This window comes from Olea europaea, chromosome 3 (genome assembly GCF_002742605.1).
Source record: "Olea europaea var. sylvestris chromosome 3, O_europaea_v1, whole genome shotgun sequence".
Classification (NCBI taxonomy): Eukaryota; Viridiplantae; Streptophyta; class Magnoliopsida; order Lamiales; family Oleaceae; genus Olea; species Olea europaea.
Window position 1 is genome coordinate 17,526,910 of NC_036239.1, and position 18,094 is coordinate 17,545,003.

General features: G+C 34.6%; 3 protein-coding genes across 3 annotated transcripts; 1 reads left to right on the forward strand and 2 right to left on the reverse strand.

Annotated features, from left to right (window-relative positions):
• Positions 1 to 320: 320 nt before the first annotated feature.
• LOC111387876 (protein TIC 21, chloroplastic-like) lies at positions 321 to 3,394 on the reverse strand. The gene is made up of 4 exons (XM_023012474.1): positions 3,042 to 3,394; positions 1,900 to 2,157; positions 847 to 1,050; positions 321 to 636 (listed from the first exon to the last, which is right to left on the reverse strand). Exons 1-4 carry the CDS (start codon positions 3,327 to 3,329, stop codon positions 523 to 525), a joined length of 864 nt encoding a protein of 287 aa, XP_022868242.1. The 5' UTR covers positions 3,330 to 3,394; the 3' UTR covers positions 321 to 522.
• A 3,633-nt stretch (positions 3,395 to 7,027) lies between these two features.
• Positions 7,028 to 10,484, reverse strand: LOC111387883 (probable LRR receptor-like serine/threonine-protein kinase At4g37250). The gene is made up of 2 exons (XM_023012478.1): positions 8,385 to 10,484; positions 7,028 to 7,806 (listed from the first exon to the last, which is right to left on the reverse strand). Exons 1-2 carry the CDS (start codon positions 10,078 to 10,080, stop codon positions 7,151 to 7,153), a joined length of 2,352 nt encoding a protein of 783 aa, XP_022868246.1. The 5' UTR covers positions 10,081 to 10,484; the 3' UTR covers positions 7,028 to 7,150.
• A 2,959-nt stretch (positions 10,485 to 13,443) lies between these two features.
• On the forward strand, positions 13,444 to 16,426 carry LOC111387890 (stress enhanced protein 1, chloroplastic-like). The gene is made up of 4 exons (XM_023012489.1): positions 13,444 to 13,599; positions 13,693 to 13,782; positions 14,410 to 14,585; positions 16,182 to 16,426. Exons 1-4 carry the CDS (start codon positions 13,548 to 13,550, stop codon positions 16,284 to 16,286), a joined length of 423 nt encoding a protein of 140 aa, XP_022868257.1. The 5' UTR covers positions 13,444 to 13,547; the 3' UTR covers positions 16,287 to 16,426.
• The last annotated feature ends 1,668 nt before the right edge of the window (positions 16,427 to 18,094 follow it).

Sequence of the window (18,094 nt, forward strand, 5' to 3'; positions counted from 1 at the left end):
TTATTTATAGATGTTGGACTGAGAACTTCAATTCTAGGCTTAAGCATGATAAATAATGTAGCTTGAATTCCTTCTTTTATTTTTTTTCACCTTTCTTATGTTGCTGTGGTTAGTTGTTGAACTATCAGAACTAGGAACTTAGCAGGAATTGCGTGTAATTCAGGTGAATCTCATTTAACACCTTTGCTCCCCTCTCCCACCCAGGTACTATCATTTCTTAAATGTCGATAGACTTGTAACGCTACTTCACAGGGCACATTGAATAAAACCAGACATTATCGGCACAATAGCATTAGAAAAAGAAAAAAAAAGTACTCCACTTCATTTTTCAAAGCTTGATTGATTGAGTACAATAACTCAGCTCTGCCTTGGAATTGCATCAAGAAGAGTATTGTTACATAATTAAAGAAAGTGCATAATTAGGTTCAACACATCTCACAAACAATATTCCAAGCCCGTGTATCCAATATCTTTTTCTCATCAAATTTCCGGAAGTACTTTCACTCAGCCTGCACATAAAGCTCATGCAGTCTTGAATACTGGAACATTTTCTGAAGGTGGTAATGTCACTGAACGCAGTAGCTCCAAAGAGAACACTAGACCTAAAAAATGTGAGAGGATAGTATTTGCAGATGCCTGTAACACAAGCCGATGAAGACAGAAAGTTTGTCATTATCTACTATCAAAAGTAACCAACTCACAAGGCAGCAAAAATTTTCGTTTAGTAATGCTTTTTGGTTAAATTGATTAAGCAAACATAATTGCCCACAAACAAAAAATAGGATGCAAGGAAATAAGTTTTGAATATTGAAATCAAGAATGTAGGGGCAGGTGCATGAAGAATACCTGCACCAAGAACACATCCAAGGCAAGAACAGGACTATTCCCAGCAGAGAGACCCTGGTAATAAGGATTGGCCGAGGTTGTAAGAGCTTTAGCAACCAACAAACCAACAGTTGCTTGCATACCGAGTATAGCAGCGCCCATTCCCAACAGGTTTACTACTATTCCGTTCTTCAGGCTTCTTACAACATCTGCACGAGGAGGAGCCTGAAAGGTGAAAACACATTAGACTTGGGAGCTGAATTCATCGTACACAAAATTTAAAAAAGAGAGAACAGAGTTACGTATCTGTGTAAACTATTCTTTATCATTGATAAATGATACGAAGCTGTAAGATTCAAGAAAAACAAAGATTTATAAAATGGGCCGAATGATTTATGTCAATTTTACAAAGAAATAAAGACAAGCCCTGAAAATATGTTTTCGACATCTTAACCTCCACCCGTCTCAAAAATATGTGACATTCAAAATGGCATTTGCTTGTGTAGCACTAATTCAGTGTAGGGTGAAATTTGGCGCACGCAAATAATGAGATACATGTAATGTACCTTTTTTAAACAGAATCTTGCATAAATTGATAATAAAAAACCCTTCGCCCACAAGAAAGGAACTGGTTAGTGTCAAGTAATAAAAAGAACGTTGAATTGCACAAATAGTTGCATTTTCCTGGATGTCTACAGAAAAGGATAAGAGTAGAGTGTTTCTAAGCCAGTAGCGGAACAAATCTTACCACAATTTGGTTTAATTAAGCTAGGAATATCATGCATACAGCATATATGTCATCTGGAACATCTGAGCTGTTACCAGCCATGTGTGGGGGACAGGTCAGTCGCAAGTAACTGATATATTTCTAGTGATGTTCAAGCAATATTGCAGCATCCAAAGTAAAATAATTTCCAATGCACGTTCACAATCAAAAGAACAACATAATTCAAAGAATAATTTGGAACAATGCCAATCAGAATGCTATAGCAAGTACAATTGATACAAGAATGTAACATTGGGCAGTAAAAGTTCAAAAACCTTTCTGGATTTAAGTCAAAATTGGTATCATACCTTTGAAGGATCGTTAGCTGTTTTCCGAAGCTTATCAGATAAACGAATATAGCCAAATGACCAGAAGACAGAGACGAAAGCAGCTGCAATGCCACCAGCAGTTGCATAAAAGGTAGCTGGTGATGTAATCTTCCCAGTAACGATGACTGAAAATGAAAGGATTACAGCAGCAACAACCGTGCAAACTAACTGTCCCCAAAATCCTAAACCTCCCAGTCTCTTGAAATACCTAGATGTGCTCTCTAATCTCTTTGAAACCTAAAAACCATCAGTCAATTAGCAGACAACATCTCATGGACTCAACATATTGTTCATTCTAATTAAGAAAAATCAAGGAATAGAAAAACTCGACAGAGAATATATAAAGCATATAAAAGATTTCAATGTGAAACTATAAACCTGAAATTTGTGAAACAAATTGTTTAAACAGAAATGACTGCATAGACCTATTTGGCTAAACTGGAATTTGAACCAACCACACCGGCTCCTATTTATTTTGCTAAATCCAATGCAGATAATAATAATTGCTCAAAATTTAAATTAATTTTTGTCTTCAACTTAAATTTTAATGAACTTTAAAAATCCTTCTAAATTCAAGTGGCCCTAATTGAGAGTTTAATAGTTTTTCTTAAAATCCATTAAAATTCAGGTGTCCCCAATTGAGATTTCAATTTGATATTTAGGTATTCTCAGTAACCAGTGAATTTATAAAAATTTCATCAATAGATTTGCATTGCAGACTCTTTTGAAATTTCCCAGTTCGCAATGAAATTCTTATGGATTATGTGAAAATCTATTCAAATCCACGAAATTCAATAGAATTTATAATCTTTTAAAATCTAAATTCTTAGTTGGGAATGCCCGTTAATTTCTGTAATTTAAAGGTTCAATTTTGTGCTGATAGCCTGATACCCAATCTGTAACAAGCAATTGTCTGTTTCAAAATTCAAAAACCCCACTGTACAATCATATGTTTACACCCTAAACCCTAAATTCAAACTAACAGAAATATATTTTGAAATCCATAAATACACAATTCAACTCAATAAAAATCTACACATCAAATATCGAAATGCCACGCATATAAATATTGCACAATGTGCTAATAAACACTGAACATAAAAATAGAGAAAGAAAGAGACCTGAGCGAGTTTGACCTTTTCAGAATCGTCACTGGGAGAACTAAACTCTGCAGAAATGGGGGAGGAAGCATTGGTTTTCCTGTCATGATTTTTGAGAATCAAGCAAGGTGAAGATAAAAATTGGAGTGATTTTACTGAAGAGAGAGATGAATGAAGGTTAGGCGTGGCGTTAGAGGAAATCAATGGGTGGTGGAGATAGGAAGGCAGAGTCTTTGCTATCCTCGCCGTGAACGGTGGAGCTGGTGGTGCGACGCCGGAGCGAGCTGCCGGCAAGAGTAGAGTCTGCATAGCTTTAAAGAATAAACAGGCCCGTGAAGCAAAGAATAGCTTTTAAATTCATTATAGCATCTCCTTTTTTTTCTACAACATTTCATTATTTCTTGTCTTTACTCTCCATCTAGGATTAATTATTTTATAGGTCCCTCAACTATAGTTTTCGTTGCTATTTAATAATTAATTTTAAAACTTATCTAATTGGTCACTGAATTCGAGTCGTGTAACCCATCCATCACTAAGATGGATTCTGTTTCATCCTGTCGATAGAATTATCCACGTGGTAAATGGGCTGACATGGCATAAATTAGACAATAATTCTTGCCACGTGGCAACATTAAATATGAGAGAGAGAGAGAGAGAGAGATAAATATAAGACTTCATCTTTCTCACTCTCATCTCTATGAATTCTCATTATCTCTTCTACAACCTCGTCTATTTCATCATTGAGGACTCCATTGTAACCAAGATTAATCCAGAAAAAATGCACTAGCTAATAAAACTAAAAATTAGGAGGAGGCGGCACAATATAGGGGTTAATAACTCAAATGGTCACTGAATTTTGTAAAAGATTTACACATGATCATCAAACTTTAAAAATCACTTCATTCATCACTAAACTTTGCAAAAGATATCTATGATTCAGTGATCCTCTAGAAAACCTTTTGTAAAATTCAGTGTTGAATGAGATGATTTTTAAAATTCATTGATCCTCTGAAAATCTTTTGAAAAGTTTAGTGATCTCGTGGAAATCTTTTATAAAGTTTAGTAATGACTTGGGTCATTTTTTAAATTTCAGTGACTCGATGAAGACTTTTTGCAAAGTTCAATGAGCATTTTGATTATTAACTCAACAATATAGAAAGAAAAATAATGTTACTTGCACATAAGGAGATATATAATAGTTTACACACAAATGAAGTATCAAAAACAGAGTGAAGAAGGTTTTTTTTTTTTGGAAGAAATTTTGACTCAATCACATTTCCCCACATCAAGCATATATAAATTATTATGTACATGTAGTATAAATTCATGAATTGTTGTCATGGTAGGGGTGCGTAGGCGAGGAAGATGAAGGTATTATTTTTTATTTTATAATCAAAATTTAGATTTATTGGAATATGGAAACCCCCCTTATGGAGGAAAACCACGGTTACATCTCTCAAACAAACTGACATCCCAACTAGAAAAATTAAGGACGCGAATATGTAAGTACCCATCTGGATGTGTGCAAAATTCCTACCAGTTGTGCCTCGAGTTAATTGTTCCAATAGTCTTTGAACTTAGGTTCATGTTTTTTATTGATCACTGAAATTTAAATTGTCGAATTTTGATCATTGAACTTAGTTCAATATCTTCGATTGCTTATGGAACTTAGGTTCATGACTTTGATTGGTCACTGAAATTTAAAATGTCGAGTTTTAACCGCTGAACTTTGAAAAATGTCAAGTTTTTATCACTGAAATTAGGTCTATATCTTTGATTGCTCGCTGAAATTTTAGATGTTGATTTTTAACCACTAAATTTTGGAATATACCGTACGTTACTCACTAGCACAACTGTTGAATTTTGAAAAATATCGAGTTTACAGTGAGTAATGTACATCATTTTTCAAAGTTCAGTGAATAATGTACAATATTTTTCAAAGTTCAGTAAGTAATGTACAACATTTTTCAAATTTTAGTGGCCAAAACTCGACATCTTAAATTTCAGTAATCAATCGAAGAAATGAACCTAAGCTCAGTGACTAAAATTCGACATTTTTCAAAGTTCAGCGGTCAAAACTTGACATTTTAAACTTCAATGAGCAATCGAAGATATGGACCTAAATTCGGTGACCAAAACTCGGCATTTTATACTTTAGTGACTAATAAAAAATATGGACCTAAATTCAGTGACCATTGGAACAATTAACTCAACATCCTCCACAATGAAACGTTAAGGATGAACCAGTAGTTGCCTCCTTTGCAAGGAAATCTGCCACCATATTCGATTTGCAACAAAAAATAAAAATAAAAATAAAAAATGGGACACCAAGGCATTAAGCTTGCAAACCAACACCATGATATCCTCCAAAATATCCCGGAAGCACCACAAATTACATTTACCTCTCATCAACCAGATTATCACAAAGAGGGAATCAGATTCTACCATTACCCCATACAAGCCCAACTCTTCACATAAATTTAAACCATCCCAAAGAGCATGAATCTCGGTATACATATTTGAACCAGACCTCCACCACCTGCAAGACCCGGATTTCCTCTAGACGCACCATGTCGAATTAGTATATATCGCGTGGGCAATTTGTCGAAGAGAATTCATCCCAATGATGAATGGGTAATACGACTCAAAGTTCAATGATCAACCAGCTACGTTTTAAAGTTTTGTTGTTAAGTAGTGGGGATTATAGTTCAATGAGCAATGAAGTAATTAACCCATTTTTTGTAGGTAGTATATTAAAGATCTATTATTTGAAACCTTTTTTCTACATACTCATTTTTAATCACATATTCGCACAATAAAATACTCTATACGTAAACATAAAACATTTTCATATTTTTTAACCACATATTTTCTTAAAAATCATTATTTCAAACATTATTTTTCCCAAAGAATGATTGTCAAACTGGAGCTTAATTATCTATACAATAAACTATACATCATTTCTAATTCACTATTTCGATGAAGAATGGACCAATAATGAGATTTTTAGAGAAATGGAAAATTCAAAATGCTCGGGGATGGAAAAGAGGGAACGTCTATAATACCTTAATTTAATTAGACACAATTTGAAAGATTTGGGACGTTTATTGATCAGGATTTGACAAAGAATTTTATAAGTTTCCAAAATTAAAAGATACATATCAAGAAATAGAATTTCAAATTAGTACTTATACTTTTATTTTATTTTATTTTATTATTTTATTATTTTTCGTGTATGAGGATAAATTGCAGAAATCATCCCAACTTATCCCCTTTTACGTTTTCATTCCAACCACTTTTCTCCTTTTTTAAATAACCGGCGTAAATGATCATAAAATAAGTGACTGTTTTCGGCGAAAATCCTTGTTAATTTGATATTAATTTTGGATAAATTCCACTGTTGTTCTAATTCTTTTTAAGTGTAGCACATATGTCCCCAGCTAATAGAAAATATTTCTTTAAACGATGAATGTTCACGTAAAACTCATGCTATGTTGCAATGGGTTGAAGGAGATAAGTTTCACAAGTATAGACAAATTCTATCATGTTCGTATTCTTACAAGAAAGTTGACGTCACTATTTAAATTATTTTAATAAAAGAACTATTTACGTACAACTTTACCGTGTCACGTGATTATTTAATGTTCAAATAAACATTTTTCGCTATCTGAAAACAGTGGTGCCACAGTTCTTAGAGACAAAGGTGAAAGGTTGATGACTCTGTGAAATTTAGGTAAATTCTTTTAAAATTCAACTTGCTTCCATCCCTCTTCATCTATTCCAGAGCTTGCAAAACAGACAAAAATTAAGGATGCTGTTAGTGGATTTGTATTAAGATCAACCAGAAAACAAACACAAAGTTAGTCACATGCTTCTCTTACCATCAATTAGTCAGCTTTCTTTTCTTTCTATGACAACTTTTAGTCAACTTCTTTGGCATGTTAAAAGTTCAATAATTGTGTGTAATTGCCTAACGACAAAGAAAAGATCATCCCAAGAAAACATCATACATAGTACTAGCAATTTGATTAATCGATAAAACTTACAGCTTTTCGTCAATTATTAACAAGATTCAATCCCTTTATTCTGCACCAAATATTCCAAGTCAAGAAAGAACAAAGGGATGGCCTTCATGGCATTTTTTCAAGGACATGTAATGCATCTTTCATGGAAGGTCTTTTCTTTGGAACCAATGAAGCACAAGAAAATCCAAGCTTAAACAACGATAACATGGCTTCCTCTTGGATAGCCACATCACCTCTTATTGCCATGTCAGCCATCCTTAGAACCCAGTTCGGATCCTGGACAACCGAATCACTGGTCCATTGGCTCAACTCTCGGTCCGAAAATACTTTTCCTGTTATAAGCTCAAGCAACAAAATTCCGAAGGAATAAACATCCCACTTGGGATTAGGCTTGAGGTTTTTGTGTGACTCCGGTGCATGATATGGGGACGTGCACCCAACAAAGACTACCGGCGCAATGGAGGGGCTTCCATTAATCGACTGATGATCATGTACGTTATCGTGTGAAGATGTTGATCTCTTGCTACCATAATGCCTAGCAGAACTATCGGATTTTAGGCTACGCTTGCCATATATAAGCCAATGGATTCCTAAATCACTGATCACGGGCTCCATTTCTGCTGTCAACAGAATGTTGCTAGGCTTGATATTGCCATGTACATGTTTCTTCTCATGGATGTAAGTCAGTCCCCTGGCAACTCCTTTCGCAATCTTAAGCCGAATTTTGAAAGGCAAATGATATGGAGATGAACCGGTTTTTCCTGAAAAGAAAGATGCCCTTTAATTAATTACACAGTTAAGTGCATGTTTTGTATGGAGTAATGAACAAGATTAAATTTTTTTTTTTTTTTTTTAAATTTCTTAATACTATCGACTACTGTTAAGCCTGAGACTATGTATTGTAGACAGAACTACGAGGTAATGCTGCAAATGTCTCTGTCTTATTATGTGTTTTCTATGGACAAGCATTTTCAGAGTTATTTCCCTCACAGGGAAGACCTTTTGGGGACAACATATGTACCACAGGAGTGGTCGCTATTTTGATAGTAAATGTATCTGAAAATAACTAAAAATACTACTCATGGTCCCAAATTTATTGGAAAAATCAGGGACAAAATCAACAAGACTTGCCATGAAAGATATGGGACTACATGCAACTTCTGAAAAAACTGATGTCAATACTACCAAACAATAATAGAAGTGCAAAAATTTTGAGAGAAAATACTGGCTGAAACTTGTGCAAACACTAATATTATGAAAATCTGGCGGAAAATTATAATATGACATTGATAATAAAAATTCAGAAATAGGTAGAATTCATGGAAAATTAAAAACTTACTGAAACCAACATTGGCCAAGCTTCCATTGCAGAGAAAGTCATAGATTACAAGCTTTTCAACATCTCCCCAATAGAACCCTCTTACAAGAACTAAATTGGGATGACGTAACTTCGCGATGATCTTAACTAGATTCTCGAATTCCTTAAGTTTTTTGACTCCACTTTCTCCGATTCTCCTAACAGCAAATGATGTTCCATCTTGAAGCACAGCTTTGTATACTATACTGGCACTACTAGATCCTAGTATATAAGCTGAAGCCTTTAACAGCGTCTCGAATTCAAGTTCCGTCTCCCCATCAACCATCACAAGGGACCTCTGATTCTTTTTTTCCTCAGCCTGCTGCTTTTCGTTGTCTACTTGATCATCAATGGCATGGCAGTGCCTGTCATTGTAGTCATCACTGTCCGATCCTGTGGCTTCAGATGTTTCTTCTCCATTCTGGATACTTAGGCACAACCAAGTTGAAAAATTTCGTGCTTCTTTCTCGACTGGTGGTTCTGAATTTTTCTTGAACTGATGTACACTGACCTCTGGAGTCTCTTTGTGTGCAGAATCTGCCTTTTTCTTCTTCTTCAATTGATACACATAAAGGAGGACTATTGCAAGAACTCCAATACCGGCTAAGTCCCCAAACGCGATTCCCGCTATTGCCCCAGGTTTTAACCCATGTTGTGGTGGATCCTGAGCTGCAGTTGAAGTTGTTCCTGGAGAATCTGGCAGGGGGGTCGAGCCGATTGTTTTTGGTATGGCTGCAATTGCAGGAGGAGAAGTATTTGTTGAAACGTTTGGTGGATTTGACAGTGTTGAGGGAACTGTACAAAGCTTTTTGAGTGGCTTCCCACAGAGATCTATATTTCCTGCATAAGAATCAGTTTTCTGGTTAGATAAGGCCTTTGATTCCGGGATTTCTCCTGTCAGGCTATTGAACGAAAGATCAATAGTCGAATTTGCTGGGATTTTCTTCGCAAAATCTGAAGGTACTACTCCAGAAAGCTTGTTGGAAGAAAGATTCAAGTATCTCAAATTTTCCCCACCAAATTCAACAGGCAATGATCCTTTAAACAAATTCGAAGAAAAATCCAGGACTTCAATATACTGAACTCCCCCTGGAATTAGGCCTGAAAAATAGTTACTTCTCAAAGAAACCACTGTCAGATTTTTCAAAGAAGTTAAACTCTTCGGAACATTTCCGACCAATGCATTTTTGGAGAGATTAAGAACCTTCAGACTGTTTCCTCCTACAGTGAATTCTTGAAGTCCACCGGAAATTGAATTGTTGGACAGAGAAAGAACCTCAAGTTCTGAAGCATTGAAAATTGAAGTCGGGAGAGTTCCAATCAAGAAGTTTTTGGAAAGATCTAGGGTCTGGAGATGTTGAATGAAGCCTAAATCTTCTGGGATTGTTCCAAAGAGCTTGGAGTTTGGGAGGACGAGGCTAATGACTCGAAACATGTCTGGAGCACCAGTCGAGGTTTCGACTTGAGCACAAGTTACACCAGTCCATAGACATGGTGTAATATCATTGTAGTCCCAATTATCAAGAACTGACAAAGGGTCACTTAGAATAGAGTACTTGAAAGAAAGCAAAAGACTTCCATCTAAGTTGAGGCCAAGAGCAGGAACCATAAGGAATAGAAGAAAAAGTGAAAATGTACTGAAACAAAGCTGATTATTTCTTCTGGTTCTCCAGCTCATTGTTTCAAGAATTAAAAACACTTCAGCACTGTATACTGAAGAGACCCCTATTTGACAAGGAAGAAGAAGGGAAAGAACGCAACCAACTACGAATATGTTGTTTTGTTCACCAGAAAAAGATAGGAATTAAAATCTGGAGAGAATAATGGGAAGTTGTTAAGAGAATAGGGAAATCATTGCTATAGATTATCGAACATATAATAAAACGAAGAAACAAAAAGGATTCACAGAGCCGACCCCAACTTTAATGGGATGAGAAAACGAGAAGAGAACAAAAGGTGATAATTAGATATGGAGATATATTAAAATTTTATGGAGCATGGGAAAATGTAGTGAATTGCTAGTATTGTACTTCACTACTTTGTTAAAGCCTTGTAAACTTGAATTCTTTCTTGCATTTATTTAGGAAGAAAAAGCAGAGAGGAATCTTTAATTTTTATGCATTTTTGCTACAAGACACGTACAATGAGTTGGACCCCAGAGGACATTTGTGGAGTAGCTAAAGTCCACCCTCTACTGACTTTATTCAATCTTTCCCATACCACCTGTACATCTTCCAAATTTACCCCAAAAAGCAAAAATTAGATACTGTCATGAATCTTGAAACGATGGTTTTAGATGAAATGATGCAACAAGGTATTTGAACATTAAAAAGTTTTGAGCCAAATCTCTACATAGCGGCCGCTGATGGAAAAATAAGCCTTACTTGCACGTGAAGGGGGATTTGAGTGTATTAGTCCATACTTTTAGATGAGACAGTTGAACACTCGAAGATGATATTCTTATGTTAGCATACTTTAAATATATGTTCCACGACACCTACAGCCTTCATCTTGAGAAATTTAAAGTTAGCTTCGTGATTCATTTTCACGTCACTTCGTCTGTTTCATTGTTGTACAAAGATATAAGTCTTTAGCAAAACTTTTCAGTTCAAACATATTTTTAGATTGATACTGAGAATTACTTTAATCTATATCTGACTTGTGCCTTTGAAATTTCCAAGTTCAGTCTTTTGTGATAACTGCTAGTTGTAGTCTTACTCCATTTGATTTGACTTCAGAATTAGATGCTTTAAGTTCAAAAACAGGTATAATGTTGATAGTATTTCTATTTCACAAGCTGTACAAAAAGAAACTCGTTCCACGTACATTGGAGAGGTCAAGGCGCAGTCCGAGAGTCAAAGTGCGGTCTAGTCACCCTTTCTACCGACTTACACACTTGAATATTCTCTACCCACTCACTCGTGTTAGAACATTAAAAATACCAATCGCCATTCACCAGTGGTTATGTTGAGTCCACTTGCTATGCAACTACTCAACTAGCAACACAAAGCTTAAAAAAAAAAAAAGTAGAAGCAATTAAAACTAACTTTAATCAGATAAAATTTTATCAAACAGGTATGAACTTTTTTAAAAGCTAACTTTCTCGTTGAATATTTTGTTCAATAACTTATATTTTTAAAATAATTCTTTACTTGCTTTTCAAAAAAACACTTTTAATGCTTAATGTTTGACCAAACATTTTATGTATGTGTAACGACCTAACCTCTATACCCAAATTTTTAATACCAAGATTTAACTCAAGTTTTTCATAAAGCAAAATTTTTGAGTTCGAATTTTTGGAGACATGATAGAAATTTGTGAAAAGTAAGAGTGCAGAGGCTCTCATATAGTAAACAATACAATTATACAAGTTTGAATTCAATATACAGTACTCGTACTTGGTAAAGTTTCTACCAAATCGAAAACGTTTAAACTTTTGTTGCTAATCGCTACTTAATCCAAGGAAATAAGTCGAAACAAATAGGGATAAGAAAACCTTTACAATGTCCAAACATTCCCAAAAAAAAAAAAAGAAAAGGTAGGAAGATTATTGTTTAAAGTAAAAGCATTACCTTGTGTTCTTTTCTATAACAAACAAAAATATTACATATTTTGAAGCAAGTCACGAGTTGATGTTACTGTATATTATGGAGATTGTTTAAATTAATAGTAACATTTGTAAAACATTTCCTGTCAATTGCACAGTTTCCATCACAATTTAATATTTGAATTCTGAAATAATATATTGGTCCATAATCTATCTATTTCTAGAAAAATTACAGCGATGGTCCTTAATTTATTGTCTTAGCAGCCAGCAAGTTGATTTCTAAGCTCTCGTTTGTTTCTCATTCTTTTCTCATTAAAATGAAAAATATGACTATTATTTATCACATCAAGCCACTAAATTTGAATTTTTATCGCTTGTGTTGGGTCCATAACGGCTATATTTTTCATTCTCATTTTTCCAAAAATGATAAACAAACGAGGCCTAAATCACAATAAGAAGTAAGCTGCTAAATCTGACATTTCATTATAATTGTACAATTAGCTCTCAATGACATACTACGTCCAAATTTCAGTTAAATAGTTCGGGATCTTCGTGCCTAAATTTGAAGATAAGAAATTTGATTGCAAATATTAGGATTTTTAAGGAAAAATTAGATAATATAACGGAATATAGAGAAATAAATAAATAAATCGATATCAAAGCTTTTCACATTGTGATTTACAAATATTTATGATTAAATTAGATCATATTTGGTCCACAGGAAGACAAGACAGAGAATCAACAAGACCATTGTGTGGATCATTAGTTATTTGGGTGCTAGGAGTATTCTCTAGAGTTAGGTAGTTTTAACATGGGAACTCCAAAATAATTTTTCAGATTTTTTACAAGCATTCTTAAAGTTTCGAGTAAGAAGACAAGGTTTAGGTTCACACGGCCTATTGCGACAAATGCTTGTCAAAGAGCGTAGAACGAAGAATATCTTATTTCTCCACGTTTTGATCATCAGCACTGAATTCCTCATGCTTAAGTTGACAAAATGTTTCGACTTCGCCCGTCAAGGAATTATGGCGACAAGGGGAAACATGGTCAAAATGTAAAAAAGAAAGAGTTAACTGACTATTATGAAGGCCTTAGATGAGTGACTTATCGACCATCAAACTCTTTAAACCTTCATCCGAAGTCAGTAACATGACGTCATTTTATATGAACCATAACATGCCATAAGCTTGTTTGATATAATTGAGATGAAGTTAACAAGTTATAGCCCCTATTTGATTTAGATATAAAAAAATAAAAAAAGAAGGAAGATTTTAAGGAGTTTTTGATAAAAATTAATGAAATATATTAAAAAATTGTGAGTTTTAAAAGGTATATGATTAAAATTAATTATTAAATAAATTTTAATTAACTTATTTAAGTTGAACCAACCTGAGCATGGCACGCTTTTTCACCTTTAAGACAACCTATTAAAAGAAAAAGGATAAATAAAAGATCAGATCCTTATTTCACCAAAATCCTAAGGGAGAGGGATATGACACGTGTCCTTTTCTACTTCGTTCTTTGCCTTGCAATTTGTATGAGAGAAAAAAGGGATAGCAATTTAGAGGACTGCATCTACTTTCTCTCTGCAACCTAAAATGGCCATGGCTCAAATTTCCAATCCCCTCTGCTATAACACTTCTATTCGAGGTAATTATATTTTTTCCCCATTTTTTCATAGGTACTATTCTTCAAGCTTCAGGTAAAACTATAATGACATTGAATAAATGTGTGGGTTTCCAGATGTTTTCGTGTCAACTCCGGCAACAGTAATCTCAACTGCTGGTTTCTCCCGTAAGTTTGGAACGGCATTCGCCACTGGTTCTTCCATCTGTAAGCCCTTAGACTTTGTTTGCTGCAATAATATACTTTTGGGTTTCAGTGATTTTGAAGATTTTTACTTAATTCTACTAACATGCAATAGGAATGAATTACGGTTTTTGGACAGGCTCTACTGGAAAAGATTTTACTGAGTATTGATTTAATTTAGTTAGGGATCCAGCATAATTGGTAATTGGGTAGAATATTTGTTAACTGAAGATGAAGTGCTTTTGACAATCAGCAACTAATATAAATAACTGCAGTGAACATTTTTCTATCTGTACGAAAATAATTTTCAAAATTGGATTCAACCGTCAGCTTCTGTTGAAAATAGGATTTTAGCAATTTGGAAGATCAGGATTTTCTCCTGTACATTTGATTTAATTTTATTATTACTAACTAGTTCAACTCACAATGGGTATTGAGAGAGAAGGAGGAAGACCACGTTCCCATGGCCACACCTGCCCGTCTCTCCCTCTTGTTGATATTTTCATAGGTTCAAATGCTTTTGGTTTATTTAAGTTAATACTAATGCATTTTAAGGTTTATATTTGCTTTACTTGCATTTATGGTAGTAAAGTTGGTTGAGTTGAATGTGAACTGAATGCGGTAGTTAGCTAAGCTTATTTTCATTTCCAGTGATTCAGAGACATTGCCAAAGAAACCCTGCAACCAAAGCAACATCAGTTTCCATAAGATGTGAGCAGAGCACTAAGGAAGGAAGCAGTTTGGATGTATGGCTTGGACGACTGGCAATGGTTGGCTTTGCAACTGCTATTAGTATTGAAATAGCAACAGGAAAAGGACTTCTAGAGGTACATGTGCCTGCAAATGCTTTGTTGATTCTAGTTTGCACGTTAGGTTACTTCTTTCTATTCTGCTGATTCACTTCTTTCCCATAAAGCAAGACTGAATATAAGGATGGTTTATATTTACTTAGCTATTTACAGCATCTAACAGACTTGTGGTTTCTTATGCATGTAATTTAGATTTGGTCGGCCTGAAGAACATATTTTCTATATACTTGTGACACCCCCAATTACTTTGTCTTCAAGATCAACCTTTGGGTTGAGAGTCATGATAGTGCTTTTAGTTCTATATTAACGTAATGATTCCTATGCTTAAAAGTGAGAATGGAGAGTGCCAATTGAGTTTTTAACTTAGAACATAGGGAACGTAGATAAGGGCATTCAGCATTGTCTAGAGGACATGGAGGAAAAGAAAATTGGAGCCTTTCCTCCATCTCAAGACTCCAACTATAGATAACTTTATTTAGGTGGTTCTTTTCAAAGGAAGCTCTTTTCTCTTGTTGTTTGAGATACTTTGTGTGACTAAATAAGTCTATCCAATCTGAATAGATATATGGGTCCCAGATACAGCTTCAATAACTACATCCTGTCATGAAAGCCTTCGAAAAGAACAACCTAAATAAGGTTATCTACGGGTATTTAGTTCCTTACAGTTAACGAGACTGCCATATGCTAACGCCTAGGGCATTAATTAAAGAGCACCGGACTCGACTCGTTTGGGCTATTGAACAGGCTCGGGGAAGGAGGGCTCAGCTCCTACTAGTAAGAAGCTGTTCCCGAGCCAGGTTCCCTGAATTCACGTCTTCTTAGTCGGGCCTACTTGGCATTGGCATAAAAGGGTGCTCCCAGAGGCTATCATCACATAGAAAAGAAGTGGAAAGCAAAGAGAGAGCATAGAGGGGATACCTCTTCCTCGGAAAGAGCGCTTATGAGGTAGTGATGAGTTTCATGCGCTCTAAGCCCGGCGTACGGGTATTTAGTTCCTTACAGTTAACGGGCTTTGCCTTTCTATCTATCTTTCAAAAATTCATATTATGGGTCCAGGTATACCCTTCTCTTGTGGGCTTGAAAATATTGAACAATCACATGAAAAAGCTTACACTGTTTGGAAAAGGGACACATTTAATTAAATTGTCTTCGAACACATCTCCCCACATGCAGCTTGGATCCATATTTAATTGAAGGCATTAACACGTGTACAATTTTTGTAAATGGATAATACAAGAGATAACATGTCGAAGCAATTCATCTAAAAGTTTAGAGTATTAAAGAAGACACATGTTTCATTAAATTCTTTGACTGAAATTGTCTTCTAACATTCTTAACTGTTAGTCTTTCATGGAAATTGGCTTCTAACATTGTTAACTTTTCCAGCATTACAGCCTATGTGCAAAATTGGAAATAACATATCCTCTGCACTTGACGAATATGTTATATTTTGAATTTCTTTATTTCCAGAATTGAAAGTTGCATAATTCAAGTCTAGCTGAAATTATAGCCATTAAATTCTTCTCTGTTCCTTATCTTCTTGTTGCATGTTCAGGATTGGTATTTTTTCCCACCATTTGCTTTTTATTGATGTTGGTTTTCTTAATCTTGCAGAATTTTGGGCTCACGGCCCCCTTGCCTACAGTGGCCTTGGCTGTTACAGCACTGGTGGGAGTTTTGACGGCGGTCTTCATTTTCCAATCTGCATCTGAAAATTGATTCGATTAATTTCTTTCTGTTTAGTGCCTGTAAAACCATGTATTTTCAAAAATATTGTCAGCCAGTTGTGTTGTAATATTTTCTTATAATTGACCTATGCCAATAAAAGTAATAATTTTGGAGAAAGTATATTCTTGTTCCTTTTTTCTGTATATTCCAAGCATAAAACGTCAAAATGTTCAGAATTCAACTCGAACCGAGACATTGTAGGTTGAATATGCTTGTTGATTTGAACTATCCACGGACGAGGAAGGTATATATATAGTTAAGTAGCTTTGCTTAGGAGGAAGCAATTTCTGCCCTGGTTAAAACAAAAGTTTGAAGTTGGTTTTGGAAGCGCTTGTAAACAATTTAAATTATAAAATATGGATAGATAAAAATAAGTGATGAATAAGTATGTGTATTTATAGATTTCATGAAATGTGAATAAAAAAGTGATTTGGGCCCCGTTTGGTACCCATTTTTTTCAAAATGCATTTTTCTATCTTTTTTTCAACCACACATTCTTTATTAAAATAATATTACAAGTAAATAAAAAAAAATTTCTTATTTTTCAATCACACATTTTCCATCAATTTACTATTCAAAAATCTATTTTTACATAAAAATGTCTCCCAAACACCCTCTTGATCGTTTATAAACTTTAGCCAAATTGCTAACTCAATCCCACTTAAAAGTAGGTCTCATATTGCAAAATATTTGAGAGTTTTGAACGGGGACGAAGAGGAGAGAGATACTAATAATCTAGTTCTTAAGCTATTGATTTGGTGTAGAAACAACAAGGTGAGCAATTAAAAAGGTTAAATGATTTTGCATTATCTCAACTTTAACTAGTCCAAATGTTCCTCGATCTCTAAATTGTTGAAAAAGGCTGAAATTCATGGATACACTTGCCAGGTCTCTCGGTGTATAGACAATGGCTCCAACCCCCTGGTTTAAGTTTTGTTAACAAAGGCGACAAGTTCACAATTAAAAGTAAAAATGGCATACATCTTTAGTTAGTAGTTGTACACTATAACAAGTAGGGGTGTTAAATGGTCAGATCGAGCTTGCAGTCGCTTGTGAACAACGCCAACTTGTCCCTACGTATAGTGAGCAATGCATTTTCACTCCTCGATTTCGAACCAACTCGTGCTCTCACAAGCCATCTTGTACCGAGTCTATGCCACGCGTTTTCTATAACGTGATTTATACCGCAAATGTATGGTGTCAAATTTTGTAATATAGTAAAAGAGTTCGAGTGTCGAAGCCACATGGATTGTAATTCAATTTCTACTAAATACCATAATTATGTAGCTTCTGCTTTATTTAGATGAATGAAATTTGGAATCTATGAGTTAAACTAAATTAATACAATGAATGTGGTGACAAACTCAACAATCAATTGCAAGTTAGAAGAATAATCAAGATGTGAAAGCCTAGGATTGTGATTTCACCTAACTATCAAATATGATTCTCAATTATATATTTATTTCTAATCAATTTTCCAATGTTTATAAGCAAGAACTCAAATATATTTCTATTCCCTCTCTCGAGTGCCGACTAGAAATTAATCATAAATTCCAACTTTAATATCTCTATTTCGAATTAAAATCAAGAATTTATCAAAGTCCTGATTTTTTTATAGAGTAAGCTTTATAGATCCTATACTTTCTCTCAAAATCTATGTTGTGTCAATCTTATGATCATGGCTAAATTTTCCTCTCTTGAGTGTCGGAATTGACTAGCATCTATTCATTCAATTAGTGGCCAATTAATTGAAAACATTATAATCATAATACGATTAAACATGTGTGAAAAATAAATAG